The following is a 19,955-nucleotide window of genomic DNA, read 5'->3' as shown; positions in this document are numbered from 1 at the left end:
GCACACAGCCATGTCCCTGTCTGGCCTTGCAGGCGTGTGCCAATGTAACCCGCACGGCGCCTACGGGGGCTCCTGCGACCCAGCCTCCGGCCAGTGCTCCTGCCGCCCCGGCGTCGGGGGCACCAAGTGCGACCGCTGTGAGCCGGGCTTCTGGAACTTCCGTGGCATTGTCACCGATGGCCGGAGTGGCTGCACCCGTAAGGGACTGGGGCCTACTGCGCACTTTGTGCGTCCACCCTCACGGTGTCCTTGGCTAGGGGTGGGTGGGGTGGTTCTCCGCCCCACCCTGGCACTGGCTGAGGGGACCCTACCATCAAAGAAGGATATCCCCTCCCCTTGAGGCCAGGGTATCAGATGGCTCTCCCTTCCCTCCAGCCTGCAGCTGTGACTCCCGAGGCGCCGTGCGGGACGACTGTGAGCAGATGAGCGGGCTGTGCTCCTGTAAGCCTGGGGTAGCAGGTCCCAAGTGCGGGCAGTGTCCAGACGGCCGGGCGCTGGGCCCCACCGGCTGTGAAGCAGGTGAGGGTGAGGCCAGGTGCTGGCCAGGCTCCTGGTACTGGGGTGGGTCCTAGTGGGGGGGCAGGGGCTGCTTCAGCCGGCGGGGACTCCTGCCTCTGTGCCCCCAGGCTCCGCGGCCCCTGTGACCTGTGCAGAGATGCACTGCGAGTTCGGTGCCTCGTGTGTGGAGGAAGCTGGCTCCGCCCACTGTATGTGCCCGACACCCACATGCTCAGAGGCCAATGCAACCAAGGTAGGTGCCAGGAGATGTGGGTGGTGGCTGTGGGTGGTGGGGGTGTGTGCGCAGGCACGGCCCCGAGCCTCTGTGCCTGTTGCAGGTCTGCGGGTCTGACGGCATCACGTACGGCGACGAGTGCCAGCTGAGGACCATTGCCTGCCGTCAGGGCCTGGACATCTTCGTCCAAAGTCTGGGGCCCTGCCAGGGTGAGGTCCCGCGTCCACTGCCCTGCCACCAGCCAGGGCGGCCCGCCGCCGCCCTGCCCTGCCCACACCTTGGCTTTGCTCCTGACAGATTCCGTGCCTCCGAGCGCCCACCCGACACCTGCAGCCACCGCCGGGTCTGCCACTCACGGGGCACTACCGGCTCCCCCCAGCGTCCTCCCCCTGGTCCCTAGCAGCAGCCCCCGCAGCTGGACCACCCCACGATCCTCATTGCAGCCGTGGACCACCGCCAGCATGCCCAGGACCACAGGGCGGCCAGCGCTGACCGTACCGCCCACAGCACCGCCCCTGTTGCCCAGCCTGGCCACGGGGGCCTTCAGCGAATCAGGCAGCGCTGATGGCGGGAGTGGGGACGAGGACCTGAGTGGAGACCTGGAAGCCAGTGGCGCGGGCTCTGGAGGTGGGCGGGGCCTGGGGCCTGGGAAGGTGGGGCCTGCGTCAGGCTTGGCGGGGCCTCAGCTCACCCTGTCTTCCCAGGACTGGAGCTCCCTGAGGACCCCGGCGCTGTGGCCCCGGGGCCTATCGAGCGGGCTTCCTGTTATAACTCACCTCTGGGCTGCTGCTCAGATGGTACCACGGCCTTGCTGGACCCAGAGGGCTCCAACTGCCCGGGTGAGTGAGTGGCCGTGGGGCTGGGGAGCTGGACAAGACCCTCGACGGGGGTCTGGGCATGACTGGCCCGTGCCTGCAGGTGGTCTTCTGTGTGTGTAGGGTCTCGGCCTTTGCACACTTGTGTGGAGGGCTCTAAGCTTCCACACTGTAGGGCCACAGATCGTGGCTAACATGTCTCTCGTCATCAGCCAGCCTGGGGCGTCGCCCCGAGGAGTCTACGTGGTAACTGATGCCAGTCCCCGCCAGGGGTCCCCACTAACCTCATCGCCATCTGACTAACCTCCGCCCGCCCCTGCCCCCGCGTGGCTTGCTGCCTGCTGCCTGCCGTGCCCGAGGCTGGCTGGGAGGCCAGGCGGGTTCTGGGCAGGACCTCACTGCCCCCTTCCCCACAGCCACCAGGGCCTTCCAGGGTGTCCTGGAGCTCGAGGGGGTTGAGGGGCAGGAGCTGTTCTACACGCCTGAGATGGCCGACCCCAAGTCGGAGCTGTTTGGGGAGACTGCGCGTAGCATCGAGAGTGCGGTGAGGACAGCCCCAGCGGGGCAGGGGCAGGAGGTGCCCCGGGCCAGCCAGGGGGCAGGGAGACAGCTCTCAGCCCCACCGGAGCACCCCCAAGAGCCGTGCGCCCACTCCCTGCCCGCAGCTGGATGACCTCTTCCGCAATTCCGATGTCAAGAAGGACTTCCGGAGCGTGCGCCTGAGGGACCTGGGGCCAGGCAGCTCGGTCCGCGCCATCGTGGAGGCCCACTTTGACCCCAGTGAGCCCCCTGTGCTCCCAGGCCCTCCCAGGAGGTGGGGGGCCCTGTGCACGCTCTGTGACGCTCAGCAAGGGCCCCTCTTACCCAGCCACAGCCTTCAGGGCGTCCGATGTGGGCCGAGCCCTGCTGGGCCAGATCCAGGCCTCTCGGCGCAGGGCCCTAGTGGTGAAGCGTCCTGTGCAGGAGCACGTGCGCTTCATGGACTTCGGTGAGCACTGCCGGGCCCCCGCCACGGTGACCTGCCCATGCCCCAGCCGTGCCCATGCCCCGGCCTGTTCCACTCTGCCCCTGCCCCTGGCCTGGCCGGCCCGTGACCCTGTGGGCACCCCCTCTGTCCGCAGACTGGGTTCCTGAGATCTTCACTCCGGGAGCCACCACTGCCATGGCCGGAGCCACCACCGCTGCCCGCCTGCCCTCTGCCTCTGTGACCTCCCGGGCCCCCTATCCGACTCACACCAGCCGTCTGCCCAGCAGAACCACAGCCCTCCCCACCACTCGTCGGCCCCCTACGACTGCCCCCAACCGTGTGCCAGGACGCCGGCCCCTGCTCCCGGGTACCCTGAAGCCACACCGGCCCTGTGACTCGCAGCCCTGCCTTCACGGCGGGACCTGCCAAGACCGGGATGCGGGCCAGACCTTCAGCTGCAGCTGCCCTGTAGGCAGGGGGGGCGCCGTCTGTGAGACGGGTAGGAGTGTGGGTCGGGGACGGACAAAGCCGGGGACACGAGCCAGAGGGGAGGTGTGGCAGGGGCTGGTGCCCGGCGGGGTGAGCAGGGGACGGGCAGATGGGTTTCTCTGCCCTGCCCTGGGCCGACCCGACCCTCTGCCCTGTAGCACTACGCCCCATGGTGCCAGCCTTTGGGGGCCGCTCCTTCCTGGCCTTCCCCACACTGCGTGCCTACCACACACTGCGCCTGGCACTGGAGTTCCGGGCACTGGAGCCTCAGGGGCTGCTGGTGTACAATGGCAATGCCCGTGGCAAGGACTTCCTGGCCCTGGCTCTGCTGAGGGGCCATGTGCAGCTCAGGTGGGCAGGACAGGGTGGCTGGCCTGGGGTGAAGGGAGCCACGGGACCAAGGCATGGTCCCTGGGACCATCCTGAGCGTCCCCCCATGCTCCCCACAGGTTTGACACTGGCTCTGGGCCCGCTGTGCTGACCAGCTCAGTGCCCATTGAGCTGGGGCGCTGGCACCGCCTGGAGCTGTCTCGACACTGGCGCCAGGGCACGCTCTCTGTGGATGGCGAGACCCCCGTGCTTGGTGAAAGTCCCAGTGGCACCGATGGCCTCAACCTGGACACTGACCTCTTTGTGGGCGGCGTCCCTGAGGACCAGGCCACTGTGTGAGCGCCGCTCCCTCTCACCCTCACCTGGCCAGCCCCAGACACCCCTACCGGCCCCAACCCTCTCTTGTGGGTGGTATCCCAGAGACCTGGGCTCCTCTTCGGACAGCAAAGGGGTGGGCCGTTGGGAGTGGAGGAGATTGTGACCCTGACTGACCTTGGTTCCTGGCCATCGACCCGGATCCCATCCTGTCTGGGGAGCTTCCTTGAGGACCTGTGTCAACACGGCCCTGAGCTTCCTGTCCTGGCCCTTAGCCCTCAACCCCCAACTCAGGCCCGGGTGTGGGCGTAGCTGCTTGGGAGCACCAAGGAGGCTGGAGGTGGAGGGGTATAAGGGAGCTGCTTTGACCCTGACCCCCGACCTGGGCTTATCGGGGCGTGCCTGGATTGAAGCTGGCTGTAGGACTGCAGGCACCCGGATTCTGAGCCCTGACCTCTCCCTCGGTGGCAGGGTGCTGGACCGGACCTCGGTCGGCGTGGGCCTGCGGGGCTGTGTCCGCCTCCTAGACATCAACAACCAGCAGCTAGAGCTCATGGGCCCGGGGGCTGCAGTCCGCAGCGTCGGCGTGGACGAGTGTGGAGGAGACCCCTGTGTGCCCAATCCCTGCCACGGGGGTGTCCCGTGCCAGGCCCTGGAGGCTGACATGTTCCTCTGCCAGTGCCCACCCAGCCGCTTTGGTGAGGACGGGGTGTGGGTGGGTGGGGCTGGGAGTCCCGGGCAGGGGCTGGATCCTCATGGGACCCTGTCTGTCCCCTCAGGCCTGACCTGCGCTGATGAAAAAAGCCCCTGCCTACCCAACCCCTGCCACGGGGCGGCCCCCTGCCGAGTGCTGCCTGAGGGCGGGGTTAAGTGTGAATGCCCCCTGGGACGTGGTGGTGCCCTCTGTCAGACAGGTGAGGGCCCTGTGGGCGGGTGGGGCCAGGGGTCAGAAGCTGGTGAGAGAAGGGACTACGGTTCAGTTTCAGGTCTGGGTGAGAATTCTGAGACCGTAGGTTGGCATGAGCTGGTAGGGTATGTGGGGGTTTGCAGGGGCTCAGGGGCGGGCATCAGGGCTCGGAACCCTGGTGCCCCGTGTGACCCCTACCTGCCACCCTGTAGTGTCGTCGGCGTGGGATGACGCCCGGCCCTTCCTGGCAGACTTCAACGGCTTCTCCTACCTAGAGCTGAGAGGCCTTCACACCTTTGAGCGGGACCTGGGGTCAGTGGGCCAAGGGGCGGGGGAGGGGACACAGCAGGGGGTCCAGCCATGGTGGGGGGCGGCAAGACCACCCCTGCTGGACCCTGTGTCATCCCAGGGAGAAGATGGCGCTAGAGGTGGTCTTCCTGGCCCGGGGCCCCAATGGCCTGCTTCTGTACAACGGGCAGAAGACGGACGGCCGCGGGGACTTTGTGTCGCTGGCCCTGCATGGCCGCCACCTGGAGTTCCGATATGATCTGGGCAAGGGAGCGGCGGTCATCAGGTGGGTGGCTGCAGGGGTACTCGGGTGGGCAGCAGGCGGGCAGGACCTGCTCACAGCGCCCCCTCCCCAACAGGAGCAAGGAGCCCGTGGCCCTGGGGACCTGGACCCGGGTCTCGCTGGAGCGCAGCGGCCGCAAGGGTGCCCTGCGTGTGGGCGATGGGCCGCGAGTGCTGGGGGAGTCCCCGGTGAGTCCCCACCCCTCCGATTGCAGCCCCTCCTCTTGGGCGTGCGCAGCCCCGCCCCTCCGGCTCTCACTGGTCTGTTTTCTCTCCCTGTCTGTCCGCTGCCGGGCTGGTCTGTCTGTCGGTCTCTTTGCTCCCTGCTCTCTGCTCTCGCTCTGCAACCCCCACCCCGCTCTTCGGATCTCAGAAATCCCGCAAGGTACCGTCCGCCCGCCTTCTCCTTCCTCTTCCTCCCTAGAGTAGCCCCCACCCCACTCGGGGGCAAGGGCCGCGCCTGCCACTGACTGCCTCCCTCCCGGGTAGATGGCCAGGCGCGGGCCCTGGGTGGCCTGCACCCTAGTCCTGGCCAGGGGGCCGAGCCCCGCAGACCGCTCACCCAGAGCCCCCTCCAGGTGCCGCACACAGTCCTCAACCTGAAGGAGTCGCTCTATGTTGGGGGAGCCCCTGACTTCAGCAAGCTCGCCCGGGCTGCCGCTGTGTCCGCTGGCTTTGACGGCACCATCCAGATGGTACCCCGGGGGCAGGGCCTGTTCCAGGGGAGGCTGGGCAGGCTGTGGGGACACTTTCCAGGGGAGTGGGGCAGATCGATCTGTCCGGGCGAGGTGGATTTCTGGGGAGCTTGTCCTAGCTGGGAGCTCTCCAGGGTTGGGAGACAGGGTTTCTGGCTGGGGATCTTGTCCACCTGGAATGCTCTTCCTGGGGTTGGGCCACCTGCAGGGTAAGATGTAACACAGAGCAACCCTTCCCGCCACCCCCCCATCCCCACAGGTCTCCCTGAAAGGCCACCAGCTGCTGACCAAGGAGAACCTGCTGCGAGTGGTGGATGTCACGTCCTTTGATGACCACCCCTGCACCCAGCCCTCAGGCCACCCTTGCCTCAATGGAGCCTCCTGCCTCCCACGGGAGGCAGCCTATGAGTGCCTGTGCCCTGGGGGCTTCTCAGGGCCACACTGCGAGAAGGGTGAGTGCCTGGGGGACACGGGGGAGTGGGCCCTGGGGACAGGAAGCCCAGCTGAGCCCCCTCACGCTTCACTCGCTGTGTCCCAGGCCTGATTGAGAAGTCCGCGGGGGACCTGGATGCGCTGGCCTTTGACGGGCGGACCTACATCGAGTACCTCAACGCTGTGACGGAGAGGTAGGGCATGACCCCCCCTCTGTGGTCTCCTTGGCCCTTCCTGTGCACAGGCTGGTCTGCAGTCAGGCCCCTTGGCCAGGGGAGTAGCCCCACCCCCAGCCCCGCCCCCACAACTTCCCTCACTCTCTCTGTCTCTTTGTTTCCAAGCGATCTAACCAATGAGATCCCAGCGTAAGTAGCTCCCGGCCCCCCTGCATTTCACACTCACTTCCATCCATCAGCTGCTACCCCCCACCCCGTTCCCACTGACATCCATCCTGAGCCCCCATCCCAGATGCTGGAGGATGGGGCCGGGGTTAGAGTCTGTCTCCTACCTCAGACCTCAGGAAGCCCACCAGGCCCAGGCTCCCCTTGACTGAGGGCCAGGGCACCTCATGCTCCCTGCAGCCACTCCCCTTACTGTAGAGACATGTCCGTGCGTGTGTGCTCGCTCGCCCACGTCTGTGTGGGTATCTGTCTACACTGTACATGCACGTCCTGGGCTGTGGGTGTACACGTCTGTGTGTGAGTGTGTGTGTGCAAGCATCTCTGGGCCTCCCCGGGGCTGGTGTGCCCTCAGCTCCATCCCATGCCACCCCGTGCTGCAATTCTTGAGCGCAGCGTGCAGCCTGGACCCTGCCACCTGCTGTGTGTTGCATGTGTGTCTTGTGTCGCTGTCGGGGCTCTTTGGGGGTGGAGCCAGCAACCAGGGTCCTGCGTGTCTCCTGCGACGGGTTCCTCCTCGTGCTGCCTAGTGTCCCCACTGGGGCATGTGGCGAGGTGGTGGCCAGGACTCTCCCCTGTGCTTTGGCCTGTCTGTCCCCTGCTTACCTGCCTCCCTCTCTTCCCACGCCTAAAGTCCTGAAGCTCTGGATCCCGGGGCCTCTCACAGGTGAGCATGGGGGCAGTGCCCAAGGAACCAGCCACCTCTCCACCATCCTCACCCTTGCCCCGCTGCCCAGCCATCCCACCTGCTGCCTCACTGCCCCTCCGCTTGCTGTCACATCCACCCCTGCCCTCTGCTTCTGTGTCTTATCTGTGTCCTGGTCCATTTCCATCCCTCCCTGTCCACATCTGTCCATCTGCCCTTCCACATCACCCCAAGTCACCCTCTCCAGCCTGGGGGCCTTGGCAGCCATGGCCCGAGGATCCAGGAGTGGCGAGCGGTCCATGCCCCCTCCTGAGAAGCTGTCCCCTCCTCCCCCAGCGAGAAGGCACTGCAGAGCAACCACTTTGAGCTGAGCCTGCGCACTGAGGCCACGCAGGGGCTGGTGCTGTGGAGCGGCAAGACCACGGAGCGGGCGGACTTCCTGGCACTGGCCATCGTGGACGGGCACCTGCAGATGACCTATGACCTGGGGTCGCAACCTGTGGTGCTCCGCTCCACTGTGCCCGTCAACACCAGCCGCTGGCTGCGGGTGAAGGCGCACAGGTGGGCAGGGAGCTCCGCTGGCTGGTGGGCAGCAGGGTGACGCGAAGGCACACATCAGCAGTGTGGGCCAGGGGTTCTTGTCGGGAAGGGGGCCCTGTCCTGTCAGGTGCTGGTTGGGGACGCTCCTCAGGGCTCCTGGGCCAACTGAAGGTCACCCTCCCTTCCACCCCTCAGGGCACAAAGGGAAGGTTCCCTTCAGGTGGGCAACGAGGCTCCTGTGACCGGTTCCTCCCCGCTGGGCGCCTCACAGCTAGACACCGGCGGAGCGCTGTGGCTGGGTGAGTGCTGGGCTGGCCGGGGGCCGGGAGGCGTCAGGGTGGGGGTGGGGGGCAGACCCAGGCCCCTGGGGGATGTTCCTGAGGCCAGAGCTGACTTGGCTCAGTCTGGGACAGCAGAGCTGGGGTGGTGGGGTGGGTAGGCCTACCCGCTCCTGGGCCAGGCAGATTCAGACAGATTATTGGAGTCCTTCAGGTCAGCTCCCCAGTCCTGAGGTCACTGGGCTTCATGGGTCACCCTTCCTTTGTCTGACTTACAGGAGGCCTGGACAAGCTGCCCCCGGGCCAGGGGCTCCCCAAGGCCTATAGCACCGGCTTCGTGGGGTGCCTGCGGGACGTGGTGGTGGGCCAGCGCCCGCTGCACCTGTTGGAGGATGCCGTCAGCAAGCCCCGGCTGCAGCCATGCTCTGCCCCCTGAGCCGGCTGGGCCAGCCACCCCCTCCGCCGCCGCCACTGCCGCTACCGCCCACCTGCTGTAATTATTTTCTATTTTTGTAAACTCGTTGCTTTTTGATATGATTTCCTTGCCTGTGTGCTGGCCGGAGGGACTGCTGGCCCGGCCTCCCTTCCGCCAGGCAGCCACGCTGCCAATAAAACACAAAGCCAGGACTTGGGGGTCAGCAGTGGCGGGGCGAAGGGGGAGCGGGCTCTGCCGGACACCACGGACACCTGGGCCCCTGCCGACTATCCCTGTGTGTGTGTGTGTGTCATGTTTCTCTTGTGTCTCCTGTGTTGGACCCTGTTCTTCAGGCCCTTTGGCAGGCTGCTATATGTCACATCTGCCCTCTGGTGGGGACTTGGGTCCCCAGAGCTGATGGGTCTCATGTCTTGCCAGGAAGGTGCTGGGGCTCCCGTGTGGCCCTTACCCCCAGCCCCTCAGGGTCCTTCTCTGAGCTGATCCCCCTCCAGAGGTGCATTGTGGACTGTGGGCTTGCCTTGCCCGGTGCCCAATACTGTGACTTATTTACATTGTTACTGTCAGGGACACACACTTTGCCCTTCAGGCACGGTGGCTATCTGTCCCAGGGAGGAGAAGCCTCGCTCTTCTGCCCCAGGCCACTGAGGCCCCCCAGAAGGGAGTGGGGCCGGGGCTGTCATTGTCCACCCCGACCTGCCTGCCCGGACCAACTGCTTCCCCTTTTCTGATGGACCAGGGGTCTGGGCTCAGCTCCTGGCTCCTGAGTGCTCTGTTTGATGTTATTTAACTTGGGGAGTGGGAGCTGGGACAGCCCAGCCTGGCCAAGGGCTGTGGACACCATGGCTGCTATGTGAGGGCTGGTGTCCTTGGGGCCCAGGCCCTGGTGGCGGTGGGAGGCAGTGGCGATCGTAGAGCCAGAACTGCCTTAAACTGCAGCTTTGTGTCCCTCCTGACCCTCTACCCCGGGTCTGCCCTCCTGGTGGAGGGCTGCAGGCTTGGCCCCGAGCTGCCTGGTATCGTGTTACTAACCATGTCAGCAGTCACCGTGAAATAAAGTCTCGCCACTTCACAAGGTGTGCTCATGGCCCTTCCCTGGTCCTGCAGGGGCCGAGGAGCCTCTCCTTTTGGCCAGGCAGGTCAAATGTCACACCAACTGGGACTCTGCTGGGCTGAGGGGCTGAGAGGGGCTCGGGGGTCAGGTCCATGGACTGGGCACTCCTTGACTCTCTCTCACAAGCCTGGGGCCTACCCTCGTGTGTGTGTGTGTGTGTGTGTGTGTGTGTGTGTGTGTGTGTGTGTGTATGAATGAATATCAGCCCACATCTGTGTCTGTGAGAGCAGTCTGGTGGGGTGGGGTGGGGTCTGAGTGGCTGCTGGGTTGCTGCCCAGAGAGGGACCCCTTTGTGTCCTGGGTTATTAGAGCCAGTTTTCTGTCCTGCCTCTCCCCAGACAGTTGAGCTGGGAGCCCAGCTGCCACCCGAGCAGATGGGAGCCACAAGGGGGTGAGGGGGGAAGGCTTGGAGCTGAGGTGGGTGGCCCCAAGGCCCCCTTCCAGATGACCTGCCCTCTCCAACTTCTGTTTTTCATTAAAGAAAACAAAATGTTCTTTGGTGTGTGTGTGTTAATGATAGGCGCATGGAACAAACACGATTTAAGTGAGAAAGCAAAAACTCCCGTCATTTTAGCATCGGGGTAATCTGTGTCCCTTTTCATCCTTCCTGGACCTCCCATTGCTGTAAGTAAGCACAACTAGGCTGGTGCTTACCTTGCTTCGTGGATAACCATTGGCTAGTGACACATACTCTCATGGAGCCAATTTCAAATCAAAGGGACCCTCTAGGGCAGAGGAGAATGCTCTCTATGGTTTCGGAGACTGAATGGTTGTGGACTCAGCCGGCCTCACCCTTCTCCTGAGGGTCAGCTAGTGGGTTTGAGTCACCAACCTTTTGATTAGCAGTCCAAAGCTCAACCCACTTGCCACCCAGACTCCTTGGGAGATTATCAGTGCATCAGTTTTTGGCAAAAGCAGCATGCCTCTCTTTCCCCGTGCATCTTACTCCCCTGGCCTCTTTTTGTTTCTGCGAATGCAGAGGGACATGAAAGGACAGCAATTTGATGGAGTAGAAGAGGTAAAGAAAAAGTGAGGGAGGTGCTGTCAGCCATCCAGACAGATGAGTTTGAAAAATGTTTCCAAGAATGGAGTTGCAGATTTGACAAATGTATTAAGTGTAATGGAGAGTATTTGGAAGGTGATATGGTTGTTTTGTTTAAAAAGTAAATACATAATTTGGAGGGAGGGGGGAAGTTTGGTTTTTTTTTTTTTGGGGGGGTAACCCCTGGTATGTATAAGAAATAACTTTATATCAAAGAGCAATTGTATATCGAGAAAACATCCCAGCTCAGCCCAGATCGAGTCCATAAATCCAATATTAGCCCCTATGTCAATACTACTCCATGGTTTCCTTTTCAGACTCATGCATCGTGCGCAATGATGCAAAATGTAGGAAAATCACAGGCCAGTGGCTGCTAAGTCTTGTGGATCCAATGGTGGTGGATGCATCTCCAGGGCTCTGGCTGCCATCTGCATAGCTCCATGTGGCTTGTCAACAGGGAGGATGAGAGGAAATTCCTAGGATCCTTATGAGAAGGCCACGCCCACAAGGAGGCATCATCAGGCTAGACTCCACCCCTTCACTCTAGTTGTCAAGTTGACAGGCGATTCTGTAACTACACCGTGAGTGTGGTCGATAATGAAGAGTCAGGCTGGAGGGCAGTGGTGTTGCTGGATGGGGAGAGGTGAGGAAGGGGCTGACAGCCTCGGTCTGCAGACAGTGGAGCTGGGCTGAGAGGTTGAGGAAGGGAGGTGTGTGGGAACAGCTGGCCTGGGAGCCTTCCATGGTCATGAGAAGGAGCCCATGATTTCACCCCACAGTGGGCCTCTTCTTGCCCAGACCACGGAGAATCCTCCTTGCTGGGACCTGCCTGCCGCTGAGTCAGCTCCGACTACGTGCGACAGAGCGCAGCAGCGCTGCTGGATCCCGTTCTTGCTCCTAAGCCTGAGTTCATTGTTGCAGCCCCTGTGAGCGTGGAGCTGGCCACTAGGGGGCATAGCAGACAGGGACCAGCCCGACGTGTGCCAGGATGGGGAGAAGGGGCCTCAGGGAGGGTGGGTTTGAGGCCTTAGGCCATGCTGTGATCCTCTGGCTGGGCAGGACCTCTGTGGGAGACAGACAGGAAGGGGCGCTGGAAGGGTGGGGAAACATCGCTAGTGGATCCCCAAGATTTGTGGGGTGAGGTGAGAACCACAGACGCTGCCTCTAGCCGCTGGGGACCCGGAGGAGGGGCAGGTAGAGAGCGCGGGCACCGCAGGTCTGAGCTGTGTGTGCTGGGACGGAAGGGGGGGCAGGACTCCTGCCAATTCTCCACCGCGGCCCTTGTCACCCCGCCCTGCTATTCCAGACGGTTCCACCCCCACATCAGTGGGTGGAAGTGAAGAAATGGCCCCTGTCCAGGGCCTGGTCCAGCAGTGCCCCGCCACCATGAACACTCCACACTTCCTGACATGTGGGTAGGGGAGCACCCTGCTGGGAGCAGGAGAGGGGCCCAAGGGACCCTGGAAGGGCAGAGAGGGAGCAATTTTGAGGGGTCTTTGGGGAGGGGCTCAGGGGTTCACCCAGGGACCTAGGGTGGAGTCGGGGGCCTCAAGGGCCTTGATTGTGCTCCCCAACTTCCGGGAGCACAGCTGCCTGCTGCCTGGGGGTCTGGCTGGAGCTCCCGAAAGGGCCATTATGTGTGTGGGAGGGCACCACTGGCCTAGGCAGGAGGGTGCTCTTAGAGGGGCTGCAGATCTGCCCAGGCGCTCCCTCGATTCCAGGCAGTCAGACTGAGGGCACCACTGCTCTCAGTAGGAAGAGGTTGGATGGCTGGATTCCCTTCCCGGGTCTTCCCAAGCCCCCCAGGCAGACAGACCCCAGGCAGACAGACCCCAGGCAGAGCTGGTGGAAAAGGCCACCCCTTTCAAGTCAGCTGAAGCAGAGCTGGCCACCAGGCCCGGTGTGGGTGGTGGTGGGGTGATGGGCACAGGCCACTGGTTCCAGGCAGGGCTGTGTTCCCTTGGGGTTGGAAAAAGCCCAGGGAATGTTCAGGAAGCCGAGGGTGTGAGAGGCCTCACCCTTCCAGGCGCCAGGAGGAAGCGACCCAAGCAAGACCCAGAACCTGGGCAGCTCCGCAGCCTGTCTGTGGGGGTGGAGAGGGAGGGAAAGAAGAGGGGGCAAAGCTGCTGGAGGCCCTCGGAGTGCCCCCGGGAGTGACCAGGACACCATGTCAGGGGAGGGCGGTGAGCAGGTGCCCTGACCTGACCAGGCTTGTCCCACATGTGTGTGCGTGCATATGTGTGTGCGTGCATATGTGTGTGCGTGCATGTGTGCAGGTACAGCTGCGTTTGTGTGTGTGAACCTGTCCATGTGTGCACGTGTCTGTATGAGTGTGTGTGTGCGTATGTGTGTGCCACCAAGGGGTAGTCTGCTGGGCCTGGTTGTGGTCATCATCTGCCCTCCCCATCGCTCAGTGGCCAGGCCTGGGGACTTGGGGCTGTCCCCCCAGGTCCAAGCCAGGCACCAGCTGAGTGTACAGTGGGGGGAGGTCTGAGACTACTTGTACCTCTGTATTCTTGGGCTGGTCCCGGAGCCCAGACACTTCCCTCTGGGAGTTACCTGCACCAGGGCAGGGCTGTCCTGCGCCACCTGCTGGGGACCTGCTGCCCCCTGGTGGCCGTCCTCAGCCCCACAGCGCCTGCTCTCTGGTAGGCAGGGGTGAGAGGGCAAGGGCAGAGTAGGTCACAGCCAGGGTGCCACCTGGGCATATTTGTGCCCAGGATGTCTTGGCTGTGTGTCCGGCTGCACGTTTGTCTCTCTGCCGGCCCTCTGTCCTAGGGTCGGGAAGGCGGAGCCATGGTGAGTCTGTGCAGCATGGTCTGATTGCACAGGGCCGGCCACTTCCGCCGGCTGGGCTCCCACCTCCAAGCCTCATCAGTGCTGCCTCCTGGAGAGCCCATAGCCCGAGGAGGTCCTGGCCAGAAGGGGTGTGCCGCTCCTAGTGCGGAGGGAGGAGCCTGAGCATCGCGGGTGAGGCTGCGTGCTTGTGCTCATGACAAGAGGGAAGCCCAGTGCCAGCTGAGGGTCACCGCCTCCTGTATCAGCATGGGGTGGGGAGAGAAGAAGGCTGATACAGAGGTGGGGGGATGTCAGGGTGACCAGCCCCTCACACATATGTCATCGTGGGTCCGGTAGGCGCAATTGTACAGCGATAATAAGTAAAGATTCTAAGCCAGACGAGAGACTGAAATAACGGAGTCAGACACATTTCATAGTAGCATGCTCTCCCCTCAGCCCCGCTTGGTGGTCCTCTTGGAGAGAGACCGGAGGGCAGGAGAGAGGGGGAGGGAAGGAGGACAAGGAGGATCTTTATTGCTAACCCAGGCTTATATATCTTTTGGGGGCATGCAAGCCCATTAATTACAGGTAAAGACGTACGTCACAGGAAGGGGCTGCACTATAGGTTCTACAGCAATGAGAGGGGGATACACACGCAATAGGAAGGGGAGGGGTTGGGGTATACATGTGACAAGAAGGGCGGATCAGGGTGGCAGCCTAACTTTGGATGTCACTGAGCAGGTTTGACCTGTTCTCTGGATCTCCATAGAAACCATTATCAATAGGGTGTAAACCCCACCTACAGGGACCAGGCTTAGTCCCAAGCCTTTAAGGAGAAGTAGCCCACTGTCCTTAACAGCAGGGAGCGGGCCCTACCTGTGGTGGGACCAGACAGTAGTCTAGCAACTGACTGGGGAAAAGTTTCTTTATAATCCCACAGGGGGAGAAGGGGACAGTGATTGGATGAGGTAGGGGGACTTCGGGCACTGGCCCTCACTGCCCCTCACAGTTAGGATGTGTGGTATTAGAGGCCGGAACCATTTGGCTGGGAAACGCGCCACTGCCACCTGGTCCGCCCCAGCCGCTGGCGCTATCACCGTGATTGACATCCTGGTGGGCAACATCGGTGCGCCTACCCCTCCCTGCCCCTGTTCCCGTTCCTGCTCCCAGACCCTGCACCTCCGTGCTATGCCCCATCGACCCCGCCCACCTCATGACCACGCCCCTCCAGCCAGCCTCCTGGGCCCCGCCTCCCAGAGGACCCGCCCCTTAGCAGCGATTGGTCCCACCCTCCAGTCCTTAGGCCCTCCCCTTAGCCCGCCCTTCCTGGGAACTCGCCCCGCCCCCCAAGTGGACTCGCCCCTCCCTCTGCTCCGAGCGCCCCCGCCCCCAGGGGCGCAGCTAGCAAATGGCGGGGCGGCGCGTGCGGGCCGGGGCGGGGCCGTGCGGGCTTCACCTCCATAGCCACGCCCCCTGCCACCACCGGAAGCTCCAGCGGAGCGTGATGGTGTGAACTTGGGCGCAGCGCTGCCGCCCAAACCTGGGTGTCCTGGGCACTAGCGGCCAGGAAGTGGCCCCTCCCGGGAGGGCGGTCATGGGGCGCGGCTGCACCGGGGGAGCCGGGCCAACACCTTCCTTCCGATCCCTTCCCCAGGCTCCTGGGCCACCTGGGGGCCATCCCGTGCCCACACCCGGTGCTGGAGAGCCCTCCCAACCTTTCTCCACAAGAGAACCTACAAGGTCCAGGGCATTAGACCTAGCGACCTGCCCTGCCCGCTAGGAGCCTCCTGCTCTCTTCTTTCTCAAAGGGCTGGCACTTAACACGAAGATTTGCCCAGAAATGGGGGTGTGTGTTTGCGACCGGGATCCCCAGAGTGGAGAAAGGAGAGGCAGGGCTGTGGGACAGCGGGATGGCGGTTGGTTTCAAGTGACCACCAGAACCCACTTCACAGTGGAGTGATAGGGAGGGCGGGCCCTGTTGGTACCCACGTGGGCCACATGAGCGATTAGTGCAAAGAAGGGCCAGTCTTGCCCTGCCTGTGACCGTTTCGGCTTCTGTGTGCTCTGCACCCTGTGTCCACAGCCCACGGCAGCGAATGCTTGTGGAGTGAGGCATGCATGGTGTTCCTGTGAGTGTGTCCCACCTGTGACTAGACCATGTGCATGACTGTGACGGGTGTGACATCACAGGTGGGGTGATCAAGGCAGCTAGCTCACAACCCAGACAGGGTGGCCGAGAGAGAAGTCTGGGTAAAGTGTCCCTCTCTCAGATCTGTGTCCTCCCTGCCCTGTCAGGGACCCAGCCGTCTGTCTCCCTACCACCCATGGTGTCCCAGCTGGTTGGAGCAGGAAGTGGCTGGGCTCTGGGGTGAGGAGGCTGGGACCTGCCTGAGCCAGCACCGGCCCAGCCTCTCCTCTCACGCCCGCCTGGTGGGGCTGGATTCCTGGGGTTGTGAGCAGGGGGGTAGACGCCCGCCTATCCACCCGGCCCTTTGGGATCACACTCCTCTGTTCACCAGTCATGCCTCGTCCCTGAAGGCCCAGTGGGCTGGTCTGTGCCCAGGCCTCCTGGTCTGCACCACCTACTTGGCTGTGGGCCCTCAGGTCCAGTTCCCAGGAAGGAGCTCAGGGGTCCAAGTGCTGGTTTGCAGCCGGAGCATGGTGGGGGATGGAAAGGCTGCCTTCAGAGGAAAGTGCCCCCTCGCTGGTCTATCCTCCTTGGGGCCCATGCTCCCCGGCTCCCCAGTGCCCACTGCTGGGGGCTGCATCCCTGAAACAGGCAGCCATCTGGAGGGCAGAGGGTTGGACTTCCAGAACCTGGTTGGTACCAAGCCCCAGGATCTGCTGGGAGGCTCCTCCTGGGGTGGGAGTGCCTCCAGATAGAGCTGGGGGTTCAGGGACCAAGGATGGCAGGAGAGAGTGAGGACCAGTTACCAGGATGGATACAAAATAATTTATTCTAAAAATACAGTTGGCGAAGCAGAGTGGAGGGGCAGCTCCGCCTGGGGCCCACCTTCCACTTGCTGCCCTTGGCTTCTTCCTCAGAGGGGCAGGATGGGCACCCCGCCCACCTACCCAAAGGAAGGGACCAGCCCTGCCTGGGAAGGGGCCTGGGGTGAAATGTGAACACTGCAGGCCAGATAAACCCACCCTGCTGGTGGCTGACCTTGGAGCGGGCGGCTCAGGCTTCCATCTTTGGTCTGGCGCTTCGGGGCCTGTTTCCCTACTGGTAGGATGGGGTTGGGTGGGTGGCCTCTGGGGTGCTGCTAGGAGCCCGGGTCTCTGGAAGACTTGGGGAACCCTCATGTCTGTTCTGTCCGACCAGGCCTCAGAAAGTCCTAGGCCTAGGAGGGGTCCTCACGGATGTTGGGGCTCTCCTGGACCAGTGGTCTTAGCGGTTGGGGTTTATGTGCAGATCCTGTTCTGCTGGCTGGCTAGTTGTCAGTCAGGGGTCCGAGGGGGAGCGTGGTGGTGGCGGTGACAGCTGCCGTGGGGGGCCGTGGGAAGCAGCGCAGGTTCCCCGTCTTGAACGCGCACTGCACGGGCCACAGGACCACACAGAAGAGCACCAGCAGCAGCGCCGAGACCAGGGCCATGCGCCTCCAGTCCTTGCACCTTGCCCAGCAGCGGGCCAGGCGGGCCCGGCGGCTCACGGGCCCCGGTGGGGGCGAGGGTGGCACGGGCTCAGGGGGCTTGCTCAGGGCCACATCCACGCACACGAAGCCCGGCGAAGTGTGGCCGGGCGTGGAGGCTAGGGGGCGACAGCAGAGCTTGGTGCCCTCCAGCCACACGGGCTCCTCCCGCCGCAGGTGGGCTGGCATCTTGGCTAGCAGCTGGCGACTGGTTCGCAGTGCGGGGGCCCCGGCTGGGGGCACAGCTGTGGGCTGCCGGCAGAAGGGGCAGGGCATGGCCTCATTGCCAGTGCGGCTGGTGGGCTGGGCGGCTGCCAACCTCGCCAGGCACTCCAGGCAGAAGACGTGGGTACAGGCGAGCTCCTTGGGTGTCTTGAAGATGTTGTCGTAGCCGGAGAAGCAGATGGAGCACTCTAGTGGAGAGGCCACCCTCTCAGAACCCGGAGTGCTGGGGGACCTGGGGTTGCTGGCTGAGCTGGGGGACCTGGGGTTGCTGGCGGAGCTGGGGGACCTGGGGTTGCTGGCAGAGCTGGGGGACCTGGGGTTATTGGCGGAGCTGGGGGACCTGGGGTTGCTGGCGGAGCTGGGGGACCTGGGGTTACTGGCGGAGCTGGGGGACCTGCGGTTACTGGCAGAGCTGGGGGACTCGGGGTTACTGGTGGAGCTGGGGGACCCGGGGTTGCTGGCGGAGCTGGGAGTACTGGGCACCCTGGCCGTGGGACTGCTCCAGCTGGGGGGAGGCACCGCTGTGTGCCATAGCCGCTGGTCTGACGACATGCCTTCAAGCTGGAGGATAAACAAAGTCGGTGTAAGTGACTCTAGGCTGCCCTTTCCTGAGAACCAGTCTCTCTATCTCTCCCCCCTCCCCCTCTTCTGTAGCCCAGCCCGTCTCCATGACCCCAGGGAAGAACACAGTTCAGCAACCTCTCCCGGACCTCCAGCCTAGTTTTGAGGGAGCAGGGAGGGTTTGATGACCTGATGTCCTGCCCCTCCTTCTCCCTCTCCCAGCCAGAGCAACAGCACAGACAATACACCCCACGCCCCATGCTGGTTACTGTTTCTGCCCCAGACCTGCTGCAAGGTCAAAGCCATTGCCACCCACATGTCCCCATGGTGAAGATGCAGCTTAAAGAGTGTGGGTGGCAGAGCCAGGGTCACTAGCTTAGAGACCACTTGCACCCACACAGGAGACAGGCCCTGGGAAGGGGCGGTGGGTGTAAGTGTGGCTCCCGGCCTGTCTAGGCAGTGACCGCCCCCCTAATGAGCTGGCAGTGGACGAAGGCGCCCCTGAGCATGGGGCTCAGGCCCTGGGCCTGGAGGTAGGAGCCTGGGCCAAGCCAGCCCAGTGAGGGGAGCTCAGGGCCTGAGGGGTGGGCAGAGGCCCAGTCTTCATGGGGGGTATGTCCCATCCTTGGCTGGAACCTGTCTGGCCAGCTCCTCAGGCTGGTGACCAGGGTCCAGCAGTACTAAAGGTGCTGGGGTATGCGGGACCTTGGGCTGTTCACGCTCAGCCACCTGGACCCGTGATGACTTGCCGGCCACCCAAGAAAGATGTATGCCCCCCAGAGATGCCCCCTCCCCTGCTGGGGGTGCTTCTGTCTCCAGGTCCAGGGGTCTGCTGGGAGCCCCTCTAGACTCAAGCCCCAGCCCTGCCTCTTCACCTGGGGGAGCTATGGGCACCCCTGGAAGGAGGGCTCCACAGGTTCTGCCTAGAAGGCAGGTGAGGTGACACACGTCGTCTTCTGGTGGGTCAGGTCAGTCAGGGAGCTAGGGCGAGCTGGCTAGATGACCCCCGGAGGCTGCCCTCGCTGGGGTTCTCAAGCCCAGCTGGAGCCCAAAGGCCTAATCAGGGAACCTGTCTCCACTGGACCTGCAGCTGCTGTCCCAGCACCCACTCCAGGGTGCCCGGGTTCCCGGCAGGCAGCCGGGTGGTGGTGACGCTCTGTGACTATCCAGGGAGGCTCGGGAGCTGCAGCCTCGTCATTGCCCACCCACTGTGACTCATGTCATGATGAAGCTACAGGTGCCTCTGGCATGACTTCCCAACATCACGCGCTTGGGTACAGCAGGCGGGCATCGAGCCAAGTCGTGGCCTCGGCAGGTGGGGGTGTGCCCACCGCACCCCACACAACCCTTCCGAGAAGGGCCCCACCTGAGCTCTGGGTACAGGTGAGAAGCAAGGGCTGCTGTGCTGGCCTTACCTGGAGGCTGGGACTCAGCGGGAGGCGGGCATGGTCCTCTCTGCCTGCTGCAGGGGCAGCGGGCCTGGCTCCAGAACCCCCGGAGGCTCTCGCTGCTCCTCCCTTGGACCACCTGGCAGTTGTCCCTTTTCAGGCAGCCACTGGAAGCTGTCTTGGTGACTGGTTCCGGCAGGCAAGGTCGCTGCACAGTGGGGGCTGCTGTGGGAGCCGCGGGCCTGTGTCTTCCAGGTTGGGGAGCTTAGGTCCAGCAGGTAGGTGTGTGCGCTCTGAGCGTGGGCTCGCAGGCCTGCACGCAGGTGTATATATACCTTTGAGTCACCGCTGGCCAGGGGTGTGGCCTGGGACCTGGGGATTGGCTGGCTCTCCCCAGGCGGGAGGGCAGGGCAGGGAGTTAGGTGAGGGTTCAGAGCCTGGGCGGGCTGTACTGGGAGTGAGTGTGGGGACAAAGGAGGTCCTCTGTCTCCCCAGGATGTTGCCCCAGGGGGCTCTCCAAGCCCCCCACTGTGTCCTCAAGGCCCCTTGGGGGGGGGGGGCTTCTGAGTTGAGAGGCCACCCCTCGCCACCTGCTTGTCCACTGTCCACACACAGGCATGCTGCCCCCTCAGGTCCCCACCTTAGCCTGCTGTCTTTGGGGCAGAAG

The 19,955-nt window shown here is 63.5% G+C and overlaps 2 protein-coding genes across 2 annotated transcripts in view; one reads left to right on the top strand and one right to left on the bottom strand.

Moving 5' to 3' along the window:
• Positions 1-10,156, top strand: part of AGRN (agrin) — a 31,809-nt gene extending 21,653 nt beyond the window's left edge. The window contains exons 13-36 of the mRNA XM_030887965.2: positions 33-197; positions 376-519; positions 627-751; positions 837-942; positions 1,031-1,360; positions 1,438-1,572; positions 1,965-2,092; positions 2,214-2,328; positions 2,417-2,536; positions 2,670-3,014; positions 3,163-3,355; positions 3,454-3,669; positions 4,121-4,347; positions 4,429-4,563; positions 4,769-4,868; positions 4,966-5,130; positions 5,204-5,315; positions 5,500-5,511; positions 5,705-5,821; positions 6,081-6,273; positions 6,360-6,447; positions 7,634-7,858; positions 8,033-8,136; positions 8,394-10,156. Of these exons, the coding sequence (XP_030743825.1) occupies positions 33-197; positions 376-519; positions 627-751; positions 837-942; positions 1,031-1,360; positions 1,438-1,572; positions 1,965-2,092; positions 2,214-2,328; positions 2,417-2,536; positions 2,670-3,014; positions 3,163-3,355; positions 3,454-3,669; positions 4,121-4,347; positions 4,429-4,563; positions 4,769-4,868; positions 4,966-5,130; positions 5,204-5,315; positions 5,500-5,511; positions 5,705-5,821; positions 6,081-6,273; positions 6,360-6,447; positions 7,634-7,858; positions 8,033-8,136; positions 8,394-8,551 (3,758 nt within the window). The 3' untranslated portion in view covers positions 8,552-10,156. The remainder of the gene's footprint in view (positions 1-32; positions 198-375; positions 520-626; positions 752-836; positions 943-1,030; positions 1,361-1,437; positions 1,573-1,964; positions 2,093-2,213; positions 2,329-2,416; positions 2,537-2,669; positions 3,015-3,162; positions 3,356-3,453; positions 3,670-4,120; positions 4,348-4,428; positions 4,564-4,768; positions 4,869-4,965; positions 5,131-5,203; positions 5,316-5,499; positions 5,512-5,704; positions 5,822-6,080; positions 6,274-6,359; positions 6,448-7,633; positions 7,859-8,032; positions 8,137-8,393) is intronic.
• Positions 10,157-16,488: 6,332 nt separating this feature from the next.
• RNF223 (ring finger protein 223) lies at positions 16,489-17,891 on the bottom strand. The gene has a single exon (XM_045299239.1). It carries the CDS (start codon positions 17,889-17,891, stop codon positions 16,917-16,919), a length of 975 nt encoding a protein of 324 aa, XP_045155174.1. The 3' UTR covers positions 16,489-16,916.
• Between the last annotated feature and the right edge of the window lie 2,064 nt (positions 17,892-19,955).

The sequence above is a fragment of the Echinops telfairi genome, unplaced genomic scaffold (genome assembly GCF_000313985.2).
Source record: "Echinops telfairi isolate 266 unplaced genomic scaffold, ASM31398v2 ScPeMD7_7457;HRSCAF=8495, whole genome shotgun sequence".
In the NCBI taxonomy this organism is placed as follows: domain Eukaryota; kingdom Metazoa; phylum Chordata; class Mammalia; order Afrosoricida; family Tenrecidae; genus Echinops; species Echinops telfairi.
The sequence above is the reverse complement of the archived record's forward strand: the minus strand, read 5'-3'. Positions and strand labels throughout refer to the sequence as shown.